We start from the raw sequence: 27,137 nt of genomic DNA, 5'->3' as shown, positions 1-27,137 counted from the left end.
TTCCATTGTAAATCTTTCTAAACTGAAAAAAAAAAAAAAAGCCTGTAATTACCTTGTTTTCCGAGTTAAGAGAGCATGAATCGTTTAATTATATAGTAGAAATTAGTTGCTTTTTTTCATTTTTCTCTGAGACTAAGTAATCAGTTCCATTAGTCTTTTACTTTTGACTTCAGTATCAAGCAGACTATTTTGGTCTTTTTAAACACTTAAAATCCATCAGATAGTATTCTCAGCTCTTTTTGTGTGTGGGTGCTTGCCTCTGGGTCTCATGATCTGCGTTTCTTTTAGATGGGAATTAGCAAGAGCTGCTGGGTAAGGGTTACTTGAGGGCACTTTGTTAGCAGAACCGTAGCTTGATCTCTGTTGAGTCTTCGTTTTTACCTTCTGTGCGAAGAACTAGGTATTTCCTATTGTTACTGAATAATTTGACTTTCCATTTATAAATTTTCCATTATTCAAAAAGCTTTATTTAACATATAATTATACTACCTAGTCTTTTCAAAGGTGGTTGATATAAATAATAGAGTTTTATTTCTTGAAGAGCAGAAGGAGAGGAACAAAACTGTAATTTCCCTGAGAGAACTTTAGAATTGAGTCTTTAAATGGTATCTTTTTTTCCTGTATAATTGATCTGTATCTATAGTACAAAATGTACATAGATGTGTGCAAATTGGAAAATATAAAATAACAAATTCTAATATCTAGGACTAATCTTTAGCATTTCTGTATAGCCATCCAGTCCTTCTCTCCCGTATGTATATAGCTGTATGCATATTCCTAAGGAGGAGCAATGATAATTTAGAGCCAGCTTTTTGCTCTAGTGGGCACCTCCCCATGCATTTCTGTGTTTGTGTGGGCATCTTTGTTCATTTGAGGTCTCAATGTATAGCTTAGGCTTGCCTAGAACTTGCTTATGTGGCCTCAGCCTCCCAGTGTTGAGCGTACAGGTATGGAACATCATTTTAATGGACAGACAGTGTTCTTTCAGATGGATCCATAAAAATTTAATTAGCCTTTTACTCAAGGAAACTATTTATGCTGTTTCTAAACAGTAGTGTCTTGCACAGCTTTGTTTCTGTTTTTTTTTTTTTTTTGTTTGTTTTTTGCATATGATCGTTTTTTAGAACAAATTCCTACAAGAGGAATTGTTTGGGCTGGGACACGAACATTAATTGAATTCCAGAGAACTGTACGAGCGTAGTCTGCAGCAGGTGGGGAGGTCCTTGTTCTCCTCTAAGGGGTAGTTGGGATTAGGTCATTAGACGTGGGGGAGAGTCTCGTAGGCCCGCGTTTCACTGCTCGAGTCTTAAGTGTGTGAAGGGGTTGAGAACCAGCGGTTGGGTGACACACACAGAGTCAAGTTCAGAATTCAACAGTTCTGGCTCCGAGACCAGTAATCGCCTCTGTTTTAAGCAGTTCTTTTCCCTGAGAGAAAATGAGGCAGAACTGGAAGAAGCGAAGAAAAGAAGAGGACTAAGGACGGCCGAGGACAGAGTATATGCCTCTGTTTATCTGCCAGCAGAGCGTGTGTCCAGTTTTCCTTCCTATTTCTCACTGGTTTTCCTCAGCTCTGCTTTCACTCTCCATTCCTTATCGAGAGGTTGGAAGAGTGCGTGACTGCTTATAGTCACGGAGGAAGTGCTCACCACAGACAAGAATGTTATCACAGAAGAGCATCATTCTTGATACTGTCTCCTTCATTTCCTTGGACCTGCCTGCTGCTCTTCTAAAATCCTCAGCAACTTTCCTGTAGAAGCAATGAAACAATAATCTTTTCTTATGGCTTCACAGGAAAGAAAGTATGCCAGAGTGGACATTCTGTCGAAGAACCAGAGTATCTGGTTTTGCCTTGGGTTTTAATAGCACAGTTAAATTTCACTTGTTTGTAGGTGACAGATGTTTGGACAGTGTTTTCTAACAAATGCATTAAAATTTGCTAAAAAGCCCAGAAACCAATGGCAGACACCATGAAGTGTCTAGACTAGAAGTCTGGGTTAGATCTGGCCTTTTAAAAATATCTTTGTTTATCACAGAAACCTTGCAGGAAGACTGACTGTGTCTGAGCACTGTTAGGTTCTCTGTGAAACAGGTCTGAGTCATTAAGACAGTAGCCCCGTACTTCTGAAAGGCTTGTGCAGTTCCAGCAGGTGGCAGCTAGTGCGTGGGTTTCCACGGGGTAAATAAAGGTACCTCCCTCCTGCAGCCTTACTCTTCCATTCCCTTTGCCCTCAGTGTGCTCTGGTGATGGATCTCTTTGAAATGTTTCGTTTCCGTTGAACTGAAACCTGGGTTTACTGACTGTGCGATAATTTGAATGTTGCATGTTTTCTCTTTTCCCAGAACCAATACCTGACTATAACCACAAATGCTAGGAACATCACTTAATCCCACTCAGCATCTGTCACTCCCATAGATAAACAAAGCTCGTCACTTACACCCTTCAGAGTGTGCCTGCGTTTTTCTCTGAACTTTTGAACTGATTTCTTTTCTCCCTCTTTTTTGATCTTTTCTCCATGGATTCAAAAGGAAAAGGTATAGTAAATTTGGTATGCATGAATAGTTCCTTTTCTTTTCAGCTTTTTAACATTGAAAGAGAGTATTGTCAGTTACACTTAACGCCTTCTTACGAAAGAAAAATAAATAGCTACCTAAAATTGGTTAATACAGGCATTGTGAAAATTAAAAATGTATGCATATTTTCAATGCTTTATTTTAGCTGAAAATATGGAATTATTTTAGGCAGTTTTTCAGTATATTCTGTTTCCTCCAACCTTTTAATACAGCCCTGAGCTTTTTCTTGAAGTTTGTGTCTGCCAATGGAGGTGTACAGCAACATGTTTTTGTCATAAACTTTATCAATAGTGAGTCCCATAGAATTTCAGCACCTGTTAGTTAATCCATGAGTACAGAATTCTAGATTCCGGTGAAACTTTGCCTCAGTGTTTTATTTAATATTATCTTGTTGATGCCCAGTTTCTTGATACTTTTGTAGAGCAACTCTCCTTCTCCAGGCTTTTCTGAAGCACCTCCCTGGTACTCATGGCGGCCACAGCTCTGTTTGTGCTCTGGTCTGTAAGTTCAAGTATGCTAACATCACAGTGGCATGGATGCCTAGGAATGAACAGACTCTTTCGTAGAAGCAGCATTCTAGAAGGTAGCCAGTCAGCCATGGCGTGGATTCAGGTTGCCTTGGTTAGAAAGCCTTACAGAAGGAGTAAGGTTTGGCTGTGTGAGCTGCTCAGTTAAAAGTGCATCTACTATTTTGTATCAAATGTGACAAATGCTTTATAATGAGGTCCCCTGTTTAATTTTCCCTTGGCCCTAGAGCTTATTACAGTGTGAGTAAGTCAATACAGGATAAGAAAGTAGCACTTAGCCTGGGTGTGGTGGCAGCTGGATCTCTGTGTGTTCGAGTCCAGCCTGGTCTACAGAGTGAGTTCTAGGACAGCTAGGGCTACACAGAAAAAACCCTGTCTCAACCCCCACCCCCCAAAAAAAACCCCAAAACACACACACACACACACACACACACACACACACACACACACACACACACACACGAATTAAAAAATAACGCTTGAGAGTGGTCAGCACTGGCAGGCTAGGGTTAGACTTACCTGCTTACAAGTAAATTTGATTCCTTGTGGAACTCTTGAAGTATGTTCAACTTTAGATTTCAGGCTATTATTTATGACTTCATTGCTATTTTTTACATTACCGTTAAGCCCATCATGAGGTCTACCCTAAGCAAAGTATGCGTTGAGCGTTCTTTATCCAAATGCCTGGTGTCCGGAGTGCTTCAGATTTTGAGTCTCTTGCATTTTGGAATATTTGCTTAGACTTTGCAGGTTGAACATCTCTATCTAAAAATCTAAAATTTGGAATGCTCCAAAAGTGTGAAGTGTTGCAATGTCAGTTTGATGGAGCTCAGCAAGGACTGGGTTTTGCAGTGCTTTAGACTTTAGTTGTTTGGCTTAGGGATGCTTATCTAGTACTAATACAAATAAGTGTAATTCACTGCAATGGCAAATGCCCCCCTCCTTTTTTTTTTTTGCTTTAGGACAAAGTATGACTTTGTATTTCTGGTTGCTCTGGGACTCACTGAGTAGAGTTGGCCTTGTGGCAATCCTTCTGCCTGTGTCTGGGTGTTGAGATTACAGGTCACCTTTCCCGGCTTCTGTGTTTTTGTGATTCTGGACCTCGAGTCCTCTTAATTAATTTTTAAACTGTATTATTGTTGCCTATAATCACTTGCATTTGTGTTACTTGATAATTCTGGGATTGTTCATAGACATTTGTTGTTCAAACTTTAAAACTCTGTGAAGCATGCAGGAAAAGCAATGGTCTCCTTTTATATTTCCTGGCTGGATCACCTCCATCATAACGTCAACACTTTTAAAATACTAAGTCGACAGTGTTAACCAGACGTAAGTTTGTGCTGCTTTGTGTGTGAAAGTGGATGAATTTACTGTGAATTTAGTGCGTTTTTTTTCAGTGTTAGACAGAGGAGGCTTCAGGCTGCAGGGGAGGACAGAGCCAGCTTTCTTTTTAAATGAACGACTCAGCGGGAGCCGGGCTCAGTTCTCGCCCTCACTCTTCTTTCTCCGTGTACGCCCTCTTTCCCTTCATCGTCACCGCGAGCTGTGACCGTTTAAGAGGTTGTTTCAGCCGACCACTCCCCAAGCTGGGCAGATTCATATGGACTACAGACGGTGTAGCTCCGGTGTTAGGAGAAACCCACTCTTCTTTCCATGGACTAGCTACTTCTACTGAATTCAGACAGGTTACCCACAGCAAGCTTAGCATACCATAACAATAGGATGTCTAAATGCAGAATGAAAATGGAAAGATAGCTCTGTGGAGTCAGAGCAGATTATATGTTACACGCAGTCGTCTCCTGCCACCATCTTTGCTACTTTAAAAATGCTGTGTGTTTTCAGTGGAAACCTATTGAGTTGGTCCTTTGCGTATATCGCTTTACTTTAGTAATCTGTTCTCTCAGTGAAGCCGTAAGGTGACGGACTGTTCTCTGCATTGCATTGATGAAGATGGGGAGGTTAAGAGGAAGGAAGGAACAGCCCTAAAACCGTCCGTGTGTACAGTTGCAGTGTCTGTAACTCTTCAGTAGAGGGGAAATCAAAATCAAGGCTCCACAGGCCTGCTGCCTTGTCAGGGCATTATAGAAACAAGATAAAAACATTGAAAACAACCGAGGGAATCTTGAGGATCTTCTCACAGACATGGACTGTAGGAGTGACCAAGGTTGCTATTGGGTTCCTTTCCTCTCTTGGCTAGTTTTTCTTATGTGGGAACTGTAGGCAGGGAAGCATAGGCATTCTGGCTTGTCTTTGGACAGGGTCTCATGTAACCCAGACTGGCCCTGAACGTGTTATGTAGCTGAGGATGGTCTTGAACTCCTGATCCTTCTCCCTCTGCTTCCAAGTATTGGGGTCATAGGCCTGCACTGTGACGCCTGGCTGTGCATAGGTTTTTAGATATCTTTCCCCTCTTCTTTCTTCCGTTGCTACTCTTGTAGAGTCCTTTTTCTTAAGTCATACACTATCTATTTGATCGGATTTCTCTCTTTTCCTGCTTTGTCTGCCACATAAGAGTATTAAACTGGGCAGGGGTGACGCACACCTTTGATCTCAGCACTCGGAAAGGCAGAGGCAGGCGGATCTCTGAGTTCGAGGCTAGTCTATTCTACAGAGTGAGTTCCAGGACAGCCAGGACTACACAGAGAAACCCTGTCTCCAAAAACCCAAAACCAAAACTTACATTGAGGTTTGTGGAATCTATAACAATTGCAGGTGTTAGTACATCAGAACCCGTAAGGCTTGGATCTCAAAGCAGGGCTGCAGAAGGTCTTAGCAGGTACCGTTTGGACACCACCCTGTGCTGGGAAGGTAGGCGGCCCAGACCTGGGGACGTGTGAGTTAGTGTTCACTGTCGGTTCTTTGCTCTCCTGCTTTTAGCCCGTCTCTTGCCTGTACAAGTGACTCAGATTAATAGTACACATAGAACACCTTTGTCCAGTCACAGTCAGTTTGTGATTCAGGTGTGGATAGTCCTCTAAATGTATAAGGTAGATCATGGAAAACCCAGTTGGAGGCAGTTTCAGTAGAGCAAAAGAAACATGATGTCATAATTGGATGCAAGAAATTCTAGAGTAAAAGAGGTTTTAATAAGGGTTAAATTAAAGTTAAAAATTAGGGGAAGGATAGTTTGGATGAATGTGAAAATTGTAATTATATAATTCTGGGTGTGAAATAAAGGTAAGACTTCTAAAACACATGAGACCTTGTGTATTTATGGTTTATTCTTTTTGAATATTTACCTTGGGAGTTAGAAATCTATTTATTTATTTTTTTTTTTTTGGTTTTTCGAGACAGGGTTTCTCTGTGTAGCTTTGCGCCTTTTCCTGGAACTCACTTGGTAGCCCAGGCTGGCCTCGAACTCACAGAGATCCACCTGGCTCTGCCTCCCGAGTGCTGGGATTAAAGGCGTGCGCCACCACCGCCCGGCGGGAGTTAGAAATCTAAAATAACTTAAAAACTATTGAGTATTTTCTGTGTGCCAGATGGAGTACAGCCATTGATTGTCTCAGGCCGCTTGTGTGCCGTTACAGCTAGTTTATGAACACAGAATTATTCATGCAGTGTTCACTTTGGATGGGAATGAGTACTTACCTAGTGCTGCTCACTGTACCCACGAGCAGCCTCCAGGCTCTTCGGTAGCAGGCAGGTCGCTCTTACCATAGCTGGGATAACCATCAGGCGAGGTGTTCTGGTCTTCGCCCTCAGAGAGGTCATACCAAACGGGGGTGGGGTGTGGGAGCAATATTGGAAAATACCTAACATCCTCCTTGCCTCTGCATATGAATGAATGTACAGGCATCTGCACCTGCAGTCATAGACAGACATACGCATCACACATGCATGCATAAACACTCACAGACACACACACACACACACACACACACACACACACACACACACACACACACACAAACACACCACAGACAAAGTGGCATTCCCTGTATCCTAACATATTAGAAATAGGAAAAAAAAATTCAGTTGTAGGATGAAGCAGCTTAGAGATGGTTTGTTTAAGAAAATGTATCTTCTTATGAATTTCTGTTTTGTCACCAGCAAGTTTTGAGTTATGTTTTCTTGTAGGTCTCACTGTTTTATCTCAGGGTCTAATTTGCTTGCTTTCTCTAGACCAGAATCAAGCACTTCGGCTCTGCCTGGGCAGCACAAGCGTCGGGGGACAGTATGGAGCCATCTCTGCCCTCAGCATCAACAACGACTGCTCACGACTTCTTTGTGGCTTTGCTAAAGGACAGGTAACGTGACCCTGAAGTACAGTCTGAGTGTGTGTAGGAAGTGTTTCGAAGAGCAAAATACATGTTAGGTGTTGTGAAGTGATACATCTAGAGGTTACATGCCCATTAGTGCCAGCCTGAGGTCTGTTAGTCTGACCTTTGTCTTATTTAGATTTTTAAAATAATTGTTAATAACTGATTCTGCAGCTTTCATATTGTAATGGTGTTTTATCTTTGTAGACAGCTTTTATAAAATATATTCTCTTATGGTAGTAGTATATAATTGTGGTTGCTTTTATTTTTATTTTTTGATGAGTGTGGGTGTGTGTATCCTTGGGGTGTGCACACGTGTAGAGTCTGAAGAACAACTCCAGTCATGCTAGACTAGTGAGCCCCAGGGATCTTGTCTCCACCTCCCAAAGCTCCACCTCTCCACAAGCCCATATGCCACAGCACCTAGCCCCTTTTTTGCTTAAAGATTATCTATCTAATTTATTTTTAAAAAGTTTTTTTTTTTCATTTTATATACCAATCCCAGTTCCCCCTCCCTCCCCTCTATCTATTTATTTTTTTGTTTTGTTTTTCAAGACAGTTTCTTTGTGTAGCCCTGGCTGTCTGGCTATCCTGAAACTCACTCTGTAGACCAGACTGGCCTTGAACTCACAGAGATCTGCTTGCCTCTGCCTCCCGAGTGCTGGGATTAAAGGCGTGTGATTTCTTTTATTTTAATTGTGTGTGTGTGTTTCTGTATGGGTTTGTGCACACAAGCACAGGCGCCAGCTGAGAATGGAGGCTTTGGGTCTCCTTGGAGTTGGAGTTGGAGGCTGTTGTGAGCTTCCGGTGTGGGTGCTGGGCAGTGAATCAGGTCCTCCTGCAGGAGAAGTAGTGCTCTTCACTGCCGAGCCGTCTCTTCTGCTCCCGCACTTGGCATTTTTAAAGTTCTAGGGTTGAACTCAGGCTCTCGTGCTTACGAAGCGTTTTACCAGCTGAGCCGTCTCCTCTGACCCCTGTGGCCCCTTCTAAACACACCATTCCCATTGCCGTGCTTCTGGACAGTTGTTTTGACATTCCCATCTTTGTGGTGATAAGTCACGGTTTTTCTCATTCTCTGATCTTTGCATCACAGCTGGTTTGCTATGATACCTTTTGTATGAACTTTTAGTCAGTGCTCTACAGATTGACTTATCAGCAATGACAAAATCGAAGTGTTAAGTGGGCCAGGCAGAGGGAGGGCAGGGGAGGTGGAAATGGAAATAAAGGTCCAGTGCTCTAATGGAGTCTCAGCTTGTAACTGTGTTTTAACTTGATGGCTTTCTTCCTGCAACGTTTATAGACAAGGAATAGGTTATTTCAGCCAAAAGGCAGATACTTAAGTCCAAAAAAGCAATCCATGTGTTTTTAAAGCCTTTGCCTGTCTTACAGATCACCATGTGGGATTTGGCCAGCGGGAAACTTCTCAGGTCAATATCAGATGCTCACCCTCCAGGGACAGCCATCTTGCACATCAAGGTGACAGCTTCTCCTCCTCATGTTAACTGTCTTTGTTACCATGCCTCTGTAGCCACATTAAACATTCTGATAACCAGACACCCCCTCCATTTATTTAACACGAAGCTGAATATTAGTTGATGACTCCAAAAAGATACTTTCTCAGGTTAAAAACCAGAGATGGGCCAGAATGAAGATAATCAGCTCAGGTTATCCTGAAGTCTAGCAGCAAAGGGATGACTTGATCTGATCCCATAGTAGGGTTCGGCAGCCGAGAAGCAATACCCTGCTAAAAACTCATGTGGAGATTTTAAACACTCTCTTCACCTTGTTCAGTTGGCCAAGATTTTATTGCCTAGGGGTGTATGGCTGCCCGTTGTTGGAAAGTGCTTGAGGCTCCAGGCACCAACTCTGGAAGAGCCAGGGCTTGGATCATAGTTAGAAGTGAATCATTTGGTTTATTTTCTCTGCAGCCTCTAAAGGAAAAGCATTAAGGTCGCCGTGTTGGTTTTTTTTTTTTTTTACTCTCAGGCCTGAAAAACATAAAACTGACTGAGGTAACAGGCTTCATTTATAGTACATGTGAAGCCTGCCTTTTCATGCTGGCAAGCCCGTGTTCAGAAGCATAAAAGGTAAAGGACTATATCAAGGGGATTCTAAAACCAGCTCTTCTAGATTTAATCATGTGCATACTTGGTTGCTTAGCTATGCGGTTCTCTTATCCACACACATGCTTTTTAAAGCCCTTAGCATCTGGAGTTTATATATCTGCATCTAGGTTAGTTACAGAAAGTCTTGTGTGACAAAACAGCATTGAAGCATTTAGGAATGATGAAAACAGCCAAGACAAGTTAGTCCTTCCTCTCGGGGCCTGAAGCTGATTTATCTCGACCTCTTTTTCTACAGCATGTGCCAACCTCTAATGTGATTGTTGTCTGCACATGTTTTATCTCTCTTAATAGATTAAGATCTTTGAAATCAGAATCTGTCATTTATTTTTGTGTTTTGCCTATAGTAACTGCTCAATAAATGTTTGCTTGAAGTAATAACTAGTCTCTTTATAGAGGAAAAAAAGAAGAAACTATTGGGTGGGACAATAAGAAACAGAAGAATTAAAGGCAGAGAAAAAAGAGAAGGCTGTAGCTGAGATGAAGGTGCAGCTCCAGGAGCTGTGTTGTTTGGGAATGATTTGAAAGTGGGGTTTGCAGACCCTGGCAGGAGAGAAAGGGAGGTATATGTGTCAGTGTTACTGGAGGCCTGGACTAACATCTACTGCCTTTGAGTAACTAACGCATCATTCTCCAGACAGTCTGATATTATCAACAGCAGTCTAGGCTTGGATCCTGTGTACTGGTCTATGTGTATGATTCTACAAATGTTTGTACCAGTTTTAAAAAGTACATACGCAAAAAGGAGAAATGAAACAGAAACGTGAGTTCTCTGTCCTCTCCTGCACGGGACCGGAGATCACATGCGCTTCCCCTCTTAGCAGCTGCTCATCTAGGCTTTGAGAGAAAGGTTGGGGACGTCTTTGTTAAGTGTGTGTGGGGTGGGTTGAGGGAGTGTTGTGTCTCAGCTCTCTCTGAGTGAAATTGGCTCATTCAGAATGATTCACCAACTTTCAGGCTTTCTAAGGCAAGTCCCTGTAAATGTTATAAATTCTACCATTTGCTTTTGCATCCAGTAGCATTTACCATAACACACCTGAACATAAGGCCATTGCTTTGAGTTTTCCAAGTTACAGTCATTCAAATACATTCTTATTTATTTATTTATTTATTTATTTATTTATTTATTTATTTATTTATTTATTTATTTATTTCCTTTCCTGGATCTTGCTTTGTAGACCAGGCTGGCCTTGAACTCACAAAGATCTGCCTGGCTCTGCCTCCCGAGTGCTGGGATTAAAGGTGTGCACCACCACCTCCCGGCTTCAAATACATTCTTAAAAATGGTCAGGGAGTACTGGGCAGTGGTGGTGCACGCCTTTAATCCCAGCACTCAGGAGGCAGAGGCAGGCAGATCCCCGTGAGTTCGAGACCAGCCTGGTCTACAAAGTGAGTTCCAAACAGCCAGGGCTGCATAGAGAAACGCTGTCTTGAAAAACAAAACAAAACAAAAAAGTCAGGGAGATACCCATTTAGGAAGAGTCACTTACTCAAACAAGTTTATTTCCCAAAGATCCCAAGAATCTTACTACAAAGTCATCAACTTCAGTGTATCTCCATGGTATTATAATTTAATACCAAGTTATAAAACCTAATGTAATAACCAAGCCAGGAAATCAGGGTTTTTATCAACTGAAGTTAGTTTTTACTTTTATCCTGATGAAAGGTTGTTTTACTTTTTTAAAAAACATTATTTATTGTGTGTGTATGTTGTGGGGAAGGGCATATGTTATCTGGAGCTTGTGGAGCTCAGAGGACAACTTGTGGGAGTCGGTGAAGGTTCTCTACTTCACTGTGTCGGGGCTGAGAGGCTAAGGGCACTTGTTGCTGGGAACCAAGTTCGATTCCCAGCACCCACACCAGGCAGCCTACAACCACCTGTAACTCTGTTTCACTGTGTGAGTCCCAGGGGTAGAATGCATGTCGTCAGGCTTGGTGACAGATGCCTTTGCCTCTGAGACATCTCATCACCCTGTTTGCTTTTTGAAGGCCTCAGTTGTTTTGAAGATACTGAGCTAATACTATTGGAAGTAAGGACAATTTTGTACTTTTAAAGAGATGAACCAAATGTGAGTTATTTCATGTGCTAAGTGTGTATTTTGTTTTCAGAGTTTATATTTTTGTCCCCACGATCTATTTGTAAACACTTGTCTGGTTGTTTAACATTTACAAGACAATAAACTCCCTCTCTGTTTAGTTTACAGACGACCCGACTCTTGCAATCTGCAACGACAGCGGAGGCTCCGTGTTTGAACTCACGTTTAAGTAAGAGACCGATGGACGCTCGTTGGAAAATGGAAAGATCAGCTGTGTAATGGTTGGAGATTGAACAGGGAGAGGCCTGGAAAGTCCAGGTGTTTGCAAATAGGTTCTGGCTGTGTTATAGTTACCTGGGGAGCTTACAAGACACGTGGGAGTCTAGGCCTGGTCTCCATGATTTTATCTCAGGTCTGAATTGGCATTCTAGACTTGGACTCCCCGGGAGACTCTTCCATGCTCCCAGGTTAGAAACTCTTCTGCATGGTTCACTAATTTTAGTTTGGGCTCCAAGCTCACTGGGTAATGGCAGGTACGAAAAGGGGTTTCTTGCCTTCAGATTGTCCTGTTTTACTTGTTAAATAGGAGTAAAAATAGTCCAAGTACCTGGTAGAGTATTTGTGAAGCTGAGGTTTAAAAATGTAGAACACAAAATATAATGTGTATTTTGTTTCCGTGAATTCTCAACGTCTGTATTTGTTTCTTAGGTTTTTCATAGCTTTTTAGATACTAGGCACAAAGTAATTGCTGAAACAACATGGGTCATTTACCCAGCTAGTGTTTATTGAGCATCACCTATGTGCAGATATTTGTCTAGACACCAGAGTTAGAGTTATGAACGGCCAGAGTATGAACATTTGGAGTGAGCATCGGGAGACAGGTACAAGCCGAAAAATAAATGCCATAATTGGGTAGTTTTGAGTGGTGTGAGGAGACAGGCCATTGTGCTGGCTTGCACTTGACCGTAAGTCAGAAAGTCTTCGGTAGAAGGTGATATTTGAGAAGAAAGAGCTGAGATATCAGAGTCAGCAAATGAAAAGTCTAGTGGAAGGGGGCAGTCACCCCAACACAAGGCACACGTGGGGATGTGAAGGAGCCAGGGTGACGGTGGCAGGAGAGGAGTGAAGGTAAGACCCAGATCCCGCAGAACTGAGACCTGTAAAGAGCTTGGGCTTCATTTCCATACAGAGGAGTCAATGGAGCGTTGTTACTAGAAGAGTGGCAGCAGGTGTGACTGTGCCGTGAAGAGAAGCTGTCCCGTGGAACGTGTAGCTAGGAGTGGCTGGCTGGGCAGTCGGGCTGGAGGGAATAGTGTCTTGGGTTGTCACTGAATTGATTGTGAATGTCTTATGTGTTCAGGAGAGTGATGGGAGTGAGGACGTGTGAATCGAGGTGTCTGTTCAGCGGCTCCAAGGGTGAAGTTTGCTGCATTGAGCCCCTGCATTCTAAGCCCGAGTTGAAAGATCACCCCATCACACAGTTTTCACTGTTGGCCATGGCGTCTTTAACAAAGGTAGGCACCTTTAGAAGACAGAACTCTTAACTTTGAGACACTTGGAACAGTTTGAGAATTGCAAGGTAAATATTGAAAATAACATATCTTTTCTCCTGTAGATACTGGTCATTGGGTTGAAACCATCCCTGAAAGTATGGATGACCTTTCCCTATGGACGGGTGAGCATGACTCTGTTTTGTTGGCAAAAGAAAGGACAAGCGGAGGATGGAGGGAGTGATCTGTAGGGTGATTCTATGCAATTGTCCAAACATATAGCTATAGAATGGAAGTGAGCTCCCAGGGGCACTGGCTTAAAAAAACCAAGCAGGGTAAAGTGGCATTTAGGAGTCGTGCTAGGTTGTACTTTGGTGTCTTTAATTTAGTTTTAAGCCTCTCTTTCATGAACAGCATATTCAGCTTGTTTCTAACCTTGTTCGACAGTCTTTGTATATTGCCATCCTGATTCTTTGTAGTTACACCCGCTCTCAGGCATGCATTTTCTCAGTTTCATTCACGGCTCTTCGGAGGTCAGTAAAATGTCCTCATTGGATGTAACACTGATGGGCAAGCTGGTGTATTGAAGGCAGCCTCGCTGCAGTGTCCAGGAACACTGAGTGACAGCTGCTTTGTGTGACGGCTGAGCTGAGTGAGGGCTGAGCTGAGTGTGAGGGCTGAGCTGAGTGAGGGCTGAGCTGAGTGTGAGGGCTGTGCTGAGTGTGAGGGCTGAACTGAGTGAGGGCTGAGTGAGAGCTGTGCTGAGTGGCTGCTGTGCTGAGGCAGGGGTATGCTCATTGTTTGCTTCTTTGACACCATGAGTGAGCATACCCCACTGTAAAGCCAATATGAATTAGCACTATGCATGCTTTTCATGGGTTCTGTCTCTGATATGTGTCACTTTAGAAGTTGTTATTTTTTAGGAAATGCAGATGGTTTTCTGGGTTTTGCATCTGTGGATTTAACCAGCCACAGATCATTATCAGAAAAGTTTAGGTCCATACTGAACGTGGACAGACATGTTTTCTTGTCATTATTTTCTAAATGATGCAGTGTAGCATCTGTGTATATAGCATTTATATTGAATTGTAAAGTATTCTAAAGATGATTTAAAGTACATGGGACAATGTACATAGGTTACATGTAAATACTTTGCCACTATATATAAGGGGTAAGCCTGGAATACGTACATTCCCTATGGACATCCCTTTTCCCTTTCCTTTTGTTCTTGATATTGTTTGTAAGAAAGTTGGGGTCTTCTTTGGAAGGACATTGATGAGATGCTGTTGTCTTAGTCACTGTTCTATTGCTGTGAAGAGACACCAAGACCAAGGCAACTTATAAAAGAAAGCATTTAATTGGGGGCATGCCTACAGTTTCAGAGAGTGAGCCCATGACCATCATGGTGGAAAGTGTGGCTGAAGATAGGCAGGTATAATGCTGAAGCAATAGCTGAGAGCTTTGCATCTGATCCCCAGGATGGAAGCAGAGAGAGGGGGGGGGGGGAGACAGAGAGACAGAGACAGAAAGAGAGACAGAGAGACAGAGAGAGACACAGAGAGACAGAGAGAGGGTCTGGTGTGGATTTTTGAGACCTCTAAGCCCTCCTCCAGTGACACACCTCCTCCAACAAGGCCACACCTCCTAATCCTTCCCAAACAGTTCCACCAAGTGGAGACCAAACATTCAAGTGGACCTGGGGTGGGGGTGCAGTTCTCATCTGAACACCACAGCCGTGGAGAGGGAAGGAACAGCCATAGCAAGATAGCTGCATCCCAGACACAGAGGGAGATGGCTCTTGTTTCCTTGTTGGTGGCCTGTTGTATCTGGGCACTAGAAGAAGCAGGTCCGTCCTTCCAGATGGCAGACGGGTAGAGATTATCAGTAACATTTCTCAGGTTAGCGTCATTGACTCACTGAGGTTTTGATCATGATGTTTGCATCTTTTTGAATGTTTTACTGAGGTTTTCATTCATGAACATTTTCAAACACATGTTTAAAGAATTTTAATGAAAGACTAGTGTTCTTGCCATCTAAATTCTTTTTACCATTTTACTGTATTTCCTTTATTATATATCTATGCATCTATCCATCCTTCTACCCACCAAGATATTGTAGTTTTTTAATGGGTTTCAGAGCAAAATACACTTGTCGACTGTGATGAGTATTTTCCCTTCTCTTCTTTGACTTAGATGGATCCGTCCAGTGTTCCGTTGCTGGCCTGGCACTTCGTGGCAGTGAATAACCATGTGAATCCCATGCTTGCCTTCTGTAGAGGAGATGTGGTTCATTTTCTCTTGGTAAGCCACGATGTGTGGTGGGTCTACAGTAAAGCTTCAAGTATATATATATTTCCACCAGATTTCACTGGTAATTTAATGTTGTGTCAAAAAAAAAAAACTATGTCACTGTCATAAGTCTTTGGAGAGAGTGTGTGCGAAGCCTACTTAATTTGTATTTAAGGCTTTCATGTTAAAAATGGAGAAATACTTGACCTCTCTTGGTTCCTTAATCTTCATGGTTTATTTCTTTGGTTCCTTCTCTTTGAGCTAACACATAATTAATGGTTTGTCTGTATGTGGAACTGCATGTGTACGATTGTGAACATGTCTGCAGTAATGCAGTCTGTACATGTCTGTGTATTTGTTAGAGAGCAAGGGCCGTTTGCACAGAAGCCAATGAAGGAAGTATAAAGCGTTCTTTCACACAGCTTATGCACTGTTTGAATAGCAAAGCCAGAGTTACTGCTGCAGAGGACAGTTAAGGTGCTCAATGAGTCGATGAGAGTCTAACGTTGTTAGTAAGAGCACATAGAGTGTTTAGAGAGGTTTGTGAATTGAAGGGGAGGGCAGTGAACTTCAGTCACAGAGCTAGGCATGTGTCTGTGTAGTCTCCAGACACCGGGGGTCCTGCTCAGTGAGGCCAGCCAGGAGCCTCTCAGTGCCTTCCTCCTTCCGATGTGCTCTGTCACAGTGTCCTGTCGACTCTCCCCCATATTGTCTTCCTTTCTCCTTTTGACCCCGTCATGGTTGATCACTTCCCAGTGTGAACCGCATACGCGTTTATCCTACACTCTGCAGTGGCTTCCCAGCTGGTCTCTTTACTAATGCAGACATCTCTGTCAGTAATGCTCTGTGCGTCTGCCGCGTGCCCCGCGGGGCCCGTGGCCAGTGCTGTCTCCTCTGCCTCCCTGTCACGACAGTGAGCACACGCCTAACATTCTCCCGCACTACACTGGAACCCGGTCTAGGAGCTGACTCTCCCGTTCGGCTAGCACTGGGCAGCGCCTGTGTGCAAAGGATAGCTGGGGAATGTTTATAGAGCTTTTTAGTGGGATATAGTCGTGTTCAGTCATCTATATTTCTTTCTTTCTTTCTTTCTTTCTTTCTTTCTTTCTTTCTTTCTTTCATTCATTCATTCATTCATTCATTCATTCATTCATTCATGGGCAAACGCTCATGTAGCCCAGGAATATAGTCATGTTCAGTCATCTATATTTCGTTAATTAATTATTCATTCATTCATTCATTCATGGGCAAACTCTCATGTAGCTCAGGCTGGTCTCAAACTCAAACTGTTATAGTCATGTTCAATCATCTACACTTTATTTATTTATTTATTTATGAATGACAAGCTCTCATGTAGCCCAGACTGGTCTCAAACTCACATCGTAGCTAAAGCTGACCTTATGCTCCCATTTTTCCCGCCTTTACTTCTCAAGTGCTAGGATTATAGCATGCACCACCATGCCCAGCTCACATGTTGTTTGATCGCTTTCTCACTGCGTCAGTAAAGTGAAGTAGGTCTGGCAGACTGCACGATCTACAGAGTTGTTTACTGTACAACCCTTTACAGAAAAGTTTGACAGTCCTTGATGGGGCATCCCTCCTCTAGGTATGATTGGCTTGGATCGGTAATGGGGAGATGTTACAGGTAAATGAAATGGTAAAGATGTAATTGAAGTACAGTTTTAGGATCAGTCTGGAAGTAGCACAAATAATGGATTTTCAAAGGTAGAGGGTTGTAGGTGCGTGATGTGCTTAAGCAAATACATTTTAAAAGAAAGGCAACCCTCTCATCATACAGGGTCTAGGAACTGAGAGGCGTGAATTAGAGGCATTACATCTCTACACAGTAGAGTCAGGAAATAGAAAAAACTTTTATGTAGATTTCAGATTTTGGCATGTGATTCAGATTTCAGCATGCTGAGTTGGAAATCAGAGAGGGACTCTCAAGTGTTACACCAGATGCCCAGTGAGCAGACAGCAGGGCGAAGAGCAGATGACCGTTTCAGGACAGAGGAGGTAGAAGGCTGAAAACCACAGGAGCTCTGTGTGTGAGCTGTGACCGTCAGTGCAAGGACAGCTTCATTTGGGCTCACATTTCAGACGTTTGGTCCTTGGGTCAGCTGACCCGTGGGGAAGGTGCTGCATCGTAGTGGGTGCATGGAGTAGGGCAAAGCTGCCCACCTCATGGCGGATGGAGAGAGAGAGAGAGAGAGAGAGAGAGAGAGAGAGGGAGGGAGGGAGGGAGGGAGGGAGGGAGGGAGGGAGAGGGAGAGGGAGGGAGGGAGGGAGGGAGGGAGGGAGGGAAAGAGAAAGAGAAAGGGTACATCTACAGCAACCTGACTTCCATCCAGGAAGCACTGTGTCTTGAAGATGCTACCCCACCCCCACCCCCCCCACCCCACAGTAGTGTCATAGGCTGGTAACCAAGTCCTTAGTACATGGACCTCTGGTGGAGACATAACTAAACCCCAACATGTGATTTTGCTGGATGCTCACGAAAGGTGAGGAAAAAGAGGGGCAACAGGAAAGGTGGTTCTTGTAAAGACGTGTGGAAGGGGAGGAGAGGGGCTGAGAGACAAAGCCTCTGGGGCAGAATCAGTTCTGAGGTAATACAGTGCTAGGGCATGATCCAGGAAGGCAGGCTGGAGAGATGAGCACTGGACACAGCGGCCTGCCAGGGTCTTGTTAGAAGTCTGATTAGCAGTGGAACGGGGTGGAACCTCCATGGCAGAGCTTGATGAAGAAGTGGGTTTCTAGAAGAGCAAAGTCGTGCAGCCATGGCGCTCGGCTTGTGAGGGGAAGAGTGGTTAAATATGTCTGTGAGAACAAGTCCAGGGAAGTCTTTTTAGGGAGTGTTTTTATTTTTGAAGACGAAGTCAGAAATATGTTTGAGAGCAAGAGAAGGAAGCAGATCTGTAAAAGGAGCAGTTGACTATGCCAGAAAGGGAGGGAGGACATGAAATGGGTGGGGGCGGGCTAGAGTTTCGGGGATGGCTGTAGAAAGCCTTCAGGAGTAGGTGGTGCTGGCGTTGATCTTCCCAGTTCAAGACACTTTGTACCTGCAGCACCGACTTGTGCTTGGTGCTGCAGGCGTGAAACCGAGAAGCAAGGGGCCCCTTTCTCACGGCTCCGGCCCTGCAACTTAACAGGGGGCCAGAGCTCATGCTGTCACGGGCAGGTGACACAGTGAAGCGGGCACTGCTTGAGGTCAGCCAAGAGGTGGGACTAGAGGGGAGGAAAGGCACTGAGAACTGAGACTAGAAGACAGACATCTGGCGCCCTACCGCGGGCACGCAGGAAAACGCGGGCGGAAGTGGATGCCAGCACCCCAGGTGCTGACACCGCCAGACGGGCCTGTGCGCTGCCGTTCTTCTCTTCAGGTGGAGATCACACAGCGCCTGAGGTGTCTTCATGTCTATAGTAATTGCTCTGTCAGTATTTTTGGTTTATACTGAATGGGAATCGTATTCTAGGTGGAGTATAAATTTTAGAAAATTCTTTCCAATAATGCTTGATATCCAGGCTGTTTTCTCTCTCCTCATCAGGTTAAGAGAGACGAGTCAGGCGCAATACACGTTACCAAGCAAAAGCACCTTCACCTGCACTACGATCTGATCAACTTTACCGTGAGTATTATTTAAACCGCGTCCCGTTTATTTCATGTCGTGGTTCCGAATCCCAGGTGTATTAAAGCTTCCAGGGTTTCTGCCGTTGGCCAGGGCCATCAGGGCCCACGTTAATGCGTACACTCACTGTGAAGTGCTGTGCTGTGGCATGAAGTCTGACTTTGGTGTGATGCCAGGTCCTTGTTGCCTTCTGCCCAGAGTCCTGCCGAGCTCTGGCAGGGAAGATAGGGTTTTCTTGAGTGTTTTAATACCTCAGACGGGAGTCTGGGTTCCAGAGAGCTCAGGTCTCTTCAGAGTCGTGGCTACAGAGCTTTGTGTGTAAGATACGTTTGCACGTGTGAGCTCCTCTTAAAGGATTTAGCTTGTGTTGCCTGTTCTTTCCTTGTGACTTAAACTTTGCCAAATTTTTACCTTACTTCTCAGTCCTCAGGGTGCTTTGGTTTAAAAAAATGAGACTTTTTTCTGTGTCAGATTTTACGTTTTGTTTTTCAGTAGTGGGTTGATTTTAAGAACAGTGTGTTTTATGTTTCAGCATTTACCATTACTCGTTTTAGCATCTAATAGCTGACGTCTAGTGAAACATTGTATATGTCATGAATATAGCTGGCTTTAATTATAATATAATGGCTCATTTATCCAGTAAAAAGCCTGAAAAACTTTTCAATTTATTAATGTATAATTTTTTAGGATATAGTTGCATAGTCAGATTTTAAGAAATAATATATGATACACAAACTTAGTTGCGTTTTTTTCAGCCAAGTTTTCCTATGTTGCGTCAGTTGGCCTGGAACTTCTGGGCTCAAATCTTCCTCCTGCTTCAGCTTTGCAGAGGCCAGGGCTTTAAGTGTGTACTGCCATGCCTAGCCCACATTGCTCGTGCAAACTCACTCATACTCTGTTAATTTAGAAACACAGGCTGAAGGTCCTGCCGTAGTTACCTTTCTTTTACCGCTGTGACAGAGCACCATGTCACAGAGCACCAAGGCAACTTACAGAAGAAAGTATTTCATGAGGGCTCACAACAGTTTCAGAGAGAGAGTCCAGGACCGCCCTGGTGGGGAACATGGCAGCAGACAGGCATAGTGCTGGGGCAGTAGTTAAGAACTTAACATCTGATCCACAAGTTGGAGGCAGAGAGAGAACTAACTGGGAATGGTGTGGAATTTGGAAACCTCAAAACCTATCCCCAGCGACACACCTCCTCTAACAAGGCCACACACCTCCTAATCCTTCCCAAATAGTCCCACCAATTGGGGACCAAGCATTCAAATATAGGAGCCTGTGGGGACCATTCTCATTCAAACCACCACACATCCCTCTTCTGAAAATACAAAAGCTGAAGTGCTCCAGGATCTGAAACTTTTTGAGGACTAGCATGGTAGCACAACTGGAAAACTCCACCCTTGACATCATGTAATGAATTGTAATTAAAATTCAGATGCAGTAAAACTGCTGTGAATTAGTCAGGGTTCTCTAGAGCGTGATTCTCAACTTGTGGGTCACGACTCCTTTGGGGGTTACATATCAGATAATCTTCATAGCAGATGTTTACATTATGATTCATAACAGTAGCAAAGTTATAGTTATGAAGTAGCAACAAAATAATTTTATGATTGGGAGTCACCACAACAGGAGGAACTGTATTGAAAAGTCGCAGCGTTAGGAAGGTTGAGAGCTACTGCTCTAGAGGAACCGAACTGATAGAATGAATATATATTTAAAGGGGATTTGTTAGAATGGGTTAAAAGCTGTGGTCCAACTAGTCCAGCAATGGCTGTCTACCACCAGAGCGTCTAAGAACCCAGTAGTTGTTCAGTCCACGAGGCTGGATGTCTCAGCTCGTCTTTTTAAAAATAGGCATTATTTCAGTGCCGAGAATTGTCCTCTGACCATCTCGGTTTGTGAGGTTTAAGTTGCTGTTTTGTTTCCCTAATATAAAAAGTTGAAATAAATTTGTTGTTGTACTAAGGTCATTTGTGCCAATATGCCTTTCAAAATAGTCTTGTAAAAACACAACATTCTGCAGTGTGTTGGTTCTTAGCCCTCCCTTAGACCAGCAGAACGTCCTCGGACACTGTGACACCTCGCACTGTTTTACCTGGGCCACTGCAGAGCTGCTCTTCCTGTGACTCTGTCACTGTTGAAGTTATTACATGCACAAGGTCCTCGATGCCACATGCTGAGTGGCAGAGCCCTCTTCGTCCTGAAAGGTTTGGACCGGTCCTTACTTTCCTTTTGTTCTGTGCTTGAATTGCAGTGGATAAACTCACGCACAGTTGTGCTTTTAGACAGCGTGGAGAAGTTGCATGTGATTGATCGGCAGACGCAGGAGGAGTTGGAGACAATGGAGATCTCAGAAGTCCAGCTGGTCTATAACAGCAGCCACTTCAAGTCACTGGCCACGGGAGGAAACGTTAGCCAGGCTCTGGTGAGTGCTTGTTTGTTTGTTTGTACTAAAGTTTTTCTTCCTTGGTGTGTTGAAGTGGGTGTGAATGCGTTTGTAAGGATTCAGGATTATGACCCCAAGCAGTAATTCCTCTTACTTAATACCAAGGAATAGGCTGGAGAGATTGATCCGGGGTTAAGAGCACTTTCAGAGGACCTGGGTTCAGTTCCCCAACTCTGATTTGTCACCTAACAACTGATCTGTAATTCCAGTTCCAGAGGTATCTGACACCCTCTTCTGACCACCACAGGTACTGCATGCACATGGTGCACACACGTACATGCAGGCCTAACATAAAAATAAATCTGAAAGAAAAAAAAAACCCCAAAAACAAAAAACCCCAAGGCGTTTTAACTTTTATACTTAAGGAAAAAAAATGAAACAGTTTTTGTGAGAGAGAATTTGTAAAGGAATTGAGCTGTTGACAATAAATAAGCCTAGTAGATTTAAGGGAAGAATAGCTGGAGACAGGTAGCCTCAAGGCTTTGGTAGCTGTCTTAGTTAGGGTTTCTGTTGCTGTGAAGAGACACTATGACCATGGCAATAAATGTTTATAAAGGAAAACATTTCATTGGGGCTGGCTTACAGTTTTAGAGGTTTAGTCCATTATCATCATGGTGGGAAGCATGGCAGTGTGCAGGCAGACATGGTGCTGGAGAAGGAGCTGAGAGTTCTGCAGAGGCAGCAGGGAGAGACTGTGAGCCACATTGGGTGTAGCTTGAGCAGATGAGACCTCCAAGCTGCTCCCACAGTGACACCCTTCCTCCAACAAGGCCACACCTCCTAATGGTGCCACTCTCTATGGGCCAAGCATTCAAACACATGAGTCTATGGGAGCCATAGACTATACATATCACCACAGAAGTAAGTATTTGGGGGATATGTCAGGAGGCTGGCCAGGTGTGGTAGCTTAGGACATTAGAAGACAAAGATGACTTGGAGAGGAAGGAAAAAGATGCTTTAGGAACTGAGACAGGAGCATAGAGGAGGAGGATATAGTTCATATTGGTATTCATGATACTGTAGAAAGGCAGCTATGATAATGCCTTAAGCAATTTATGTCAGTAGTGTGTAGGTAAGCACTGTGATTTTGTGTTCACCTGTTTCCTAAGCCATTTATCTTTAGGATAAGAGGACTGCTTTGATAGGTCTGTGGGAAGCGTCTTATAAGCAAGAGTACTAATGACCATCTTTAATGGTGTCGTCAGCACAGTCTGTGGGTTTTGCTTCAGTCTTTCTCCTGTTTGTAACTTCAGGGCACACACTGTACGTGAAGGGTGTTCTAGCCACACAGTGTATAGAACAGGCCATGCAGCATGCAGCATGCAGCAAGCACTCTAAGCCAGCCACAGCCAGTGTCTCAAATGCAGGCATTTCCTGCGGTAGGATGTCTATCGGGCTGGAGAGATGGCTCAGTGGCTAAGAGCATTGCCTGCTCTTATAGGAGACCTGGGTCTGAGTCCCAGCACCATATGATAGCTCACAAATACAACGTAATTCCAGTTCCAGAGGATCCAGTGCCCTCTTCTGGCTTCTTTGGGCAGTAGGCATGCACACAGTACACATACATTCATGCAGGCAAAATGAAATGAATCTTAAAAAGTTAGATTTTAGAAGTTAGATTTTAAACTTGCACTTTTAGCCAAGACAGAGAATGGGGAATTAGATTTACTTTCTTGCTTAAAATATTGAAAAAAAAAAGACCCCCCACCCCACAAAAACAAAAAAAACAAAAACCAAATCCACCACTACTACTACTAATTAGGAACAAGGGGTTGGGGATTTTTTTTTTTTTTTTGGTTTTTCGAGACAGGGTTTCTCTGTGTAGCTTTGTGCCTTTCCTGGGACTCACTTGGTAGCCCAGGCTGGCCTCGAACTCACAGAGATCCGCCTGGCTCTGCCTCCTGAGTGCTGGGATTGGGTTGGGAATTTAGCTCAGTGGTAGAGCGCTTGCCTAGCAAGCACAAGGCCCTGGGTTCAGTCCTCAGCTCCAAAAAAAGGGGAAGAAAACAGACAGTTCTCAAGACTCTGGGCCCAGCAATGATGGATGACAAATCTTAGACCAAACGGGAAACAAATGAGATGAGCTTGTTAATTCTTTACCATCTGGCCCTCTGATTTCCTGGCTGTGGCTTAGGGAAGAAGAACAGAACCTGGTGGACACTGAGCTGAGGGTACAGGGAAAGCAAGGTGGTTCATGTCTGCGGACAGTGCCGGAGAGTCACCTGGAGTCTTCTGCTGGACAGCTGTTCAGCATGTGTGTAAGGAGCCTGCCCAAGGACAGGGGAAGAGCCGCTAGCGGCCGAAAGGGAATTGTATCCAGGGCACCCACCGACTGTACTTTCTGCTTGCTTAGACCAGCCAGACCAGGCGCTGGCCAGGGCACTCAGGGGCACTGCCCCTCAGTAGTTGCCCTTGAAACAGAGAACATGCTGGGCTGGTAAACACTGAAAAATCTTAAAAGCAGGTGAGACGGCATCAGACTGGGGTTGGAGGTACGACTCAGTGGCACAGTGCTTCTCCAGCGGAGGCCCTGGGTCCAGTCCCTAGAATACAAGCTAGCAAGCACACCCCAGAGGGCAGGAGCCGAGCAAGTAAAACACAAGAATATCAATGTGGAAATTCCTGTGCACCACCAAAGTACAAAGCTTAGACTGGACAGGGAGAACCAGTCAAGACCGGCTGAGCCCTGATGCAGAAGTTGGGATGAGCAGACAAGGGTGCAGCAGGTTTTGCCCTGTTCTTTGGTTTCGTATTAATTTTTCTAAAGTTCACATGTAATGGTTTCATCACGGTGTCTCATCCATGGACATTGTTACACTTCATCCCCATTCTCTTTCCACTCCTCCCCCACTCCCCCCTCTCCAGCTGTTCCTTCTGTTTCCGTAGTACATGTCATCTTTTACCCTCATTTCCCACCTCCCTTAAGATCTCTTCCTGTCCTCTCATGATCCTCTTTGTAGTTTTGTGACTTAGGAGCACACATAAATACACACACACACACACACACACACACACACACACACACACACACACACACTTTAAATTTAGGTTCTGCATATGAGAGAAACCATGTAGTTCTGATCACATTGAGTCTGGCTTATCTGACTTAACATAATGATTTCTGTTTGCACCCATTTTCCTGCAAATGCCATGATTTCATTTTTCTTTATGGTTACATAAAATTCCCTTATGTCTATGGACCATTCTTTATCCACTCATCTGTTGAAGGACACCTGGACAGGTTCCATTTCCTGGCTGTTGTCAGTACTGTGACACCAGACACGGATGTGCAAGTCTCCGTGTTGTGTGTACGTTAGTATAATCCTAATCCTTGTGTTCATAGAGTAGAGGGAAGACGTGGGGTCAGAGATCCAGTGGTGAACACGAGAGCGCTTGGGATGAAGGCAGAGCTGCTGGAAGGAAGGGATTGAGGGCAGGGTTGAGAAGCAGAATGAAAGATGAATGGACTTGATAGAAACGATGCAAGATGGGATTTCCTGGAGAAACCTATGGTGCCAATGTTAAGGTGTGCAGAGTAATGACAACACCACAGTCTGGTGGCCGTGGTCGGAGCAAGCCAGTCATGAAGATCACCAGGCAGAAACTGGCCAAAAAGCATCTTGGCCTCTTAGTTTTGTCTCCCCACCCTCACCCCTCCCAGGAGCTGAGGACCCAACCCAAGGTCTTGCACTTGATAGGCAAGCGCTCTACCACTGAGCAAAATCCCTAACCCCGCATCTTGGCCTCTTTTGCAAGAGTTTTAGTCTGTAAGCCTTAGGAGATCCTACTGCCAGCACTTCCTGTCAGGTGGTGCTGTGAGGCCACATCCAGCTACATGAGCAGCTGCTCCCTGGGGGACACAGCTATGCATCGTGAGGTGTGTGTTAAAGGAGCTAGAAACTGCCCTGTTTAAGAACGCTGTGAGTGACTCAGAAGTCTGCTGTCTGTCATGGGGAGGGATCCCCTCGTTCTTGAGGTGCTAACGAGGCTGCTAAAGGAGGAAAGCATTCAATGACCCAGCTGTGACACCTGAACCGCAGCAGTGACCAGCAGGACAAGGTATCCCTAAAAGTACAGTAGTGGCATTCATATCTTGGTGGCAACCAGCAGCTGTCTAACTTGACGTAAGACGCACTCGAGGAGAGGGAGATCACTCCTGGTACTGAAAAGCTAGTCAACCACCTGTGCCTAGTGAAGGCCTAGGTCTCCGAGGAGAGCCGGTTGCCACCTCCTCCATCAGTGCATTCCTAACTGCTTCCTGATCTCTGTCATTATGCCCCAAACAGGTATAGCTGTCACCCGGTAAGTAGCAGGTCGCGGTGGTTTGCAGTTACACTGACAGTTAGCGTCTTTCCTTCTCTTTGCACACTGTCTGAGAAAGAAAAAGGCTGTTTATGGAAGTGGGGAATGACTTCTGGAACTTAGTCTTTCCAGTCACTCCACTGGCAATCAAGCAACAGAGTTTTTTCTTATTTGCTGATAGGTTAAAACTGTATTGACCTAAAATGTTTCTGCATTCAGCATTCTTTTACAGTTTTTTTATTTATTTATTATTTGTGTGTGCGCGCACCACAGTGTATGTGTGGAGATCAGAGGACAACTCTGTGGGGTCGGGTGTCTTCCTCTACCCCTTCATGGTGCTGGGGCTGTAACTCGTCCTCAGCTTGTACAGGAGTGTCAACCCGCTAGCCTCTCACAGGCCCTGTGATTGACATTCTTTTTTTTTAATTAATTTATTTTTATTTTATGTCTATTGGTGTTTTGCCATGAGTGTTAGGTCCCCTGGAACTGGAATTACAGACAGTTGTGAACTGCCATGTAGGTGCTAAGAATTGAACCTGGGAACCTCTGGAAGAGGAGTCAGTGCTCTTAACCACTGAGCCATCTCTCCAGCCCGTGATTGGCATTCTTAATGGAACTTGTAGCATGTGTGATTTTTGCCTTGTTTGTGTATTTGGCAGGCTTTGGTTGGAGAGAAGGCTTGCTATCAGTCCATCAGTAGCTATGGTGGTCAGATCTTCTATCTGGGGACAAAGGTAAGCTCTTCTCACTCCGCTCTGTGTCATCAGGATAGCTGAGGAAGGAGGTGGCTGATAGGAAACAGTGCATTGCAAAGTGAATTCTGACCAGCATCGATCCAAATCTTACAATAGTTATATAGCCAAAGACTTTTGGGTACTTAACATTTTCTTTTTCACTAAGATCTAATTTGACTTTTGTTTAGTGCTAATAGGACACTTATTTTCTTGATTCAGAGATACGTTGTTATAGCCTTCCTTAACATTGTTTTAATGTCAAATATCTAGTTTCTTTTTTTAATTGGAATTTTTATGTCTTGCTTTGATCAACATACACATTGCAAAGTGACTATCATAATAAGTTAATTAAGAACCCATCACCTTGTTTAGTTACCATTCGTGTGGGGGATGGGGATGCTTAAGATCAGCTTTCTCAGCAAATTCCAAGGTGGTGTCTAGTTCTTTCCCTGCTGCTGTGATGACCAAAGGAACTCAGGGAGCAGGGCTGATTGTAGCTCCCAGTTCATGGTACCCATCATGGCAGGGAGGTCAGGGCAGCTGGAGCTTCGAGCAGCTGGTCATGTTGTGTGCACAGTCAGAGTGAGTGAATAGTGGATGCCCACTGCTGTCCAGTTCCTTTTCAGAATCCCCTGGGCAAAGACCCCACGTACAGTCAAGATGGGCCTTCCCACATCAGTTAATGTAATCAGGAGAATCTCCTGTAGACATGTTGACAGTTGATACTAG

The 27,137-nt window shown here is 44.1% G+C and overlaps 1 protein-coding gene across 5 annotated transcripts in view; it reads left to right on the top strand.

Annotated features, from left to right (window-relative positions):
- Positions 1 to 27,137, top strand: part of Vps8 (VPS8 subunit of CORVET complex) — a 236,527-nt gene that overhangs the window by 38,203 nt on the left and 171,187 nt on the right. For 4 of the 5 annotated variants that reach the window (XM_052740097.1, XM_052740098.1, XM_052740099.1 and 1 more), the window contains 9 exons: positions 7,224 to 7,348; positions 8,750 to 8,836; positions 11,681 to 11,748; positions 12,880 to 13,033; positions 13,135 to 13,194; positions 15,202 to 15,309; positions 18,843 to 18,923; positions 21,181 to 21,351; positions 26,334 to 26,408. In XM_052740097.1, coding sequence (XP_052596057.1) covers positions 7,224 to 7,348; positions 8,750 to 8,836; positions 11,681 to 11,748; positions 12,880 to 13,033; positions 13,135 to 13,194; positions 15,202 to 15,309; positions 18,843 to 18,923; positions 21,181 to 21,351; positions 26,334 to 26,408 — 929 coding nt within the window. Of the gene's footprint in view, positions 1 to 60; positions 2,533 to 7,223; positions 7,349 to 8,749; positions 8,837 to 11,680; positions 11,749 to 12,879; positions 13,034 to 13,134; positions 13,195 to 15,201; positions 15,310 to 18,842; positions 18,924 to 21,180; positions 21,352 to 26,333; positions 26,409 to 27,137 lie in introns of those variants that run through there. The other variant, XM_052740101.1, reaches the window with a different exon arrangement.

This window comes from Peromyscus californicus, unplaced genomic scaffold (genome assembly GCF_007827085.1).
Source record: "Peromyscus californicus insignis strain IS unplaced genomic scaffold, ASM782708v3 Scaffold_16__1_contigs__length_79575227, whole genome shotgun sequence".
In the NCBI taxonomy this organism is placed as follows: domain Eukaryota; kingdom Metazoa; phylum Chordata; class Mammalia; order Rodentia; family Cricetidae; genus Peromyscus; species Peromyscus californicus.
This window is presented reverse-complemented; position numbering and strand designations above follow the sequence as displayed.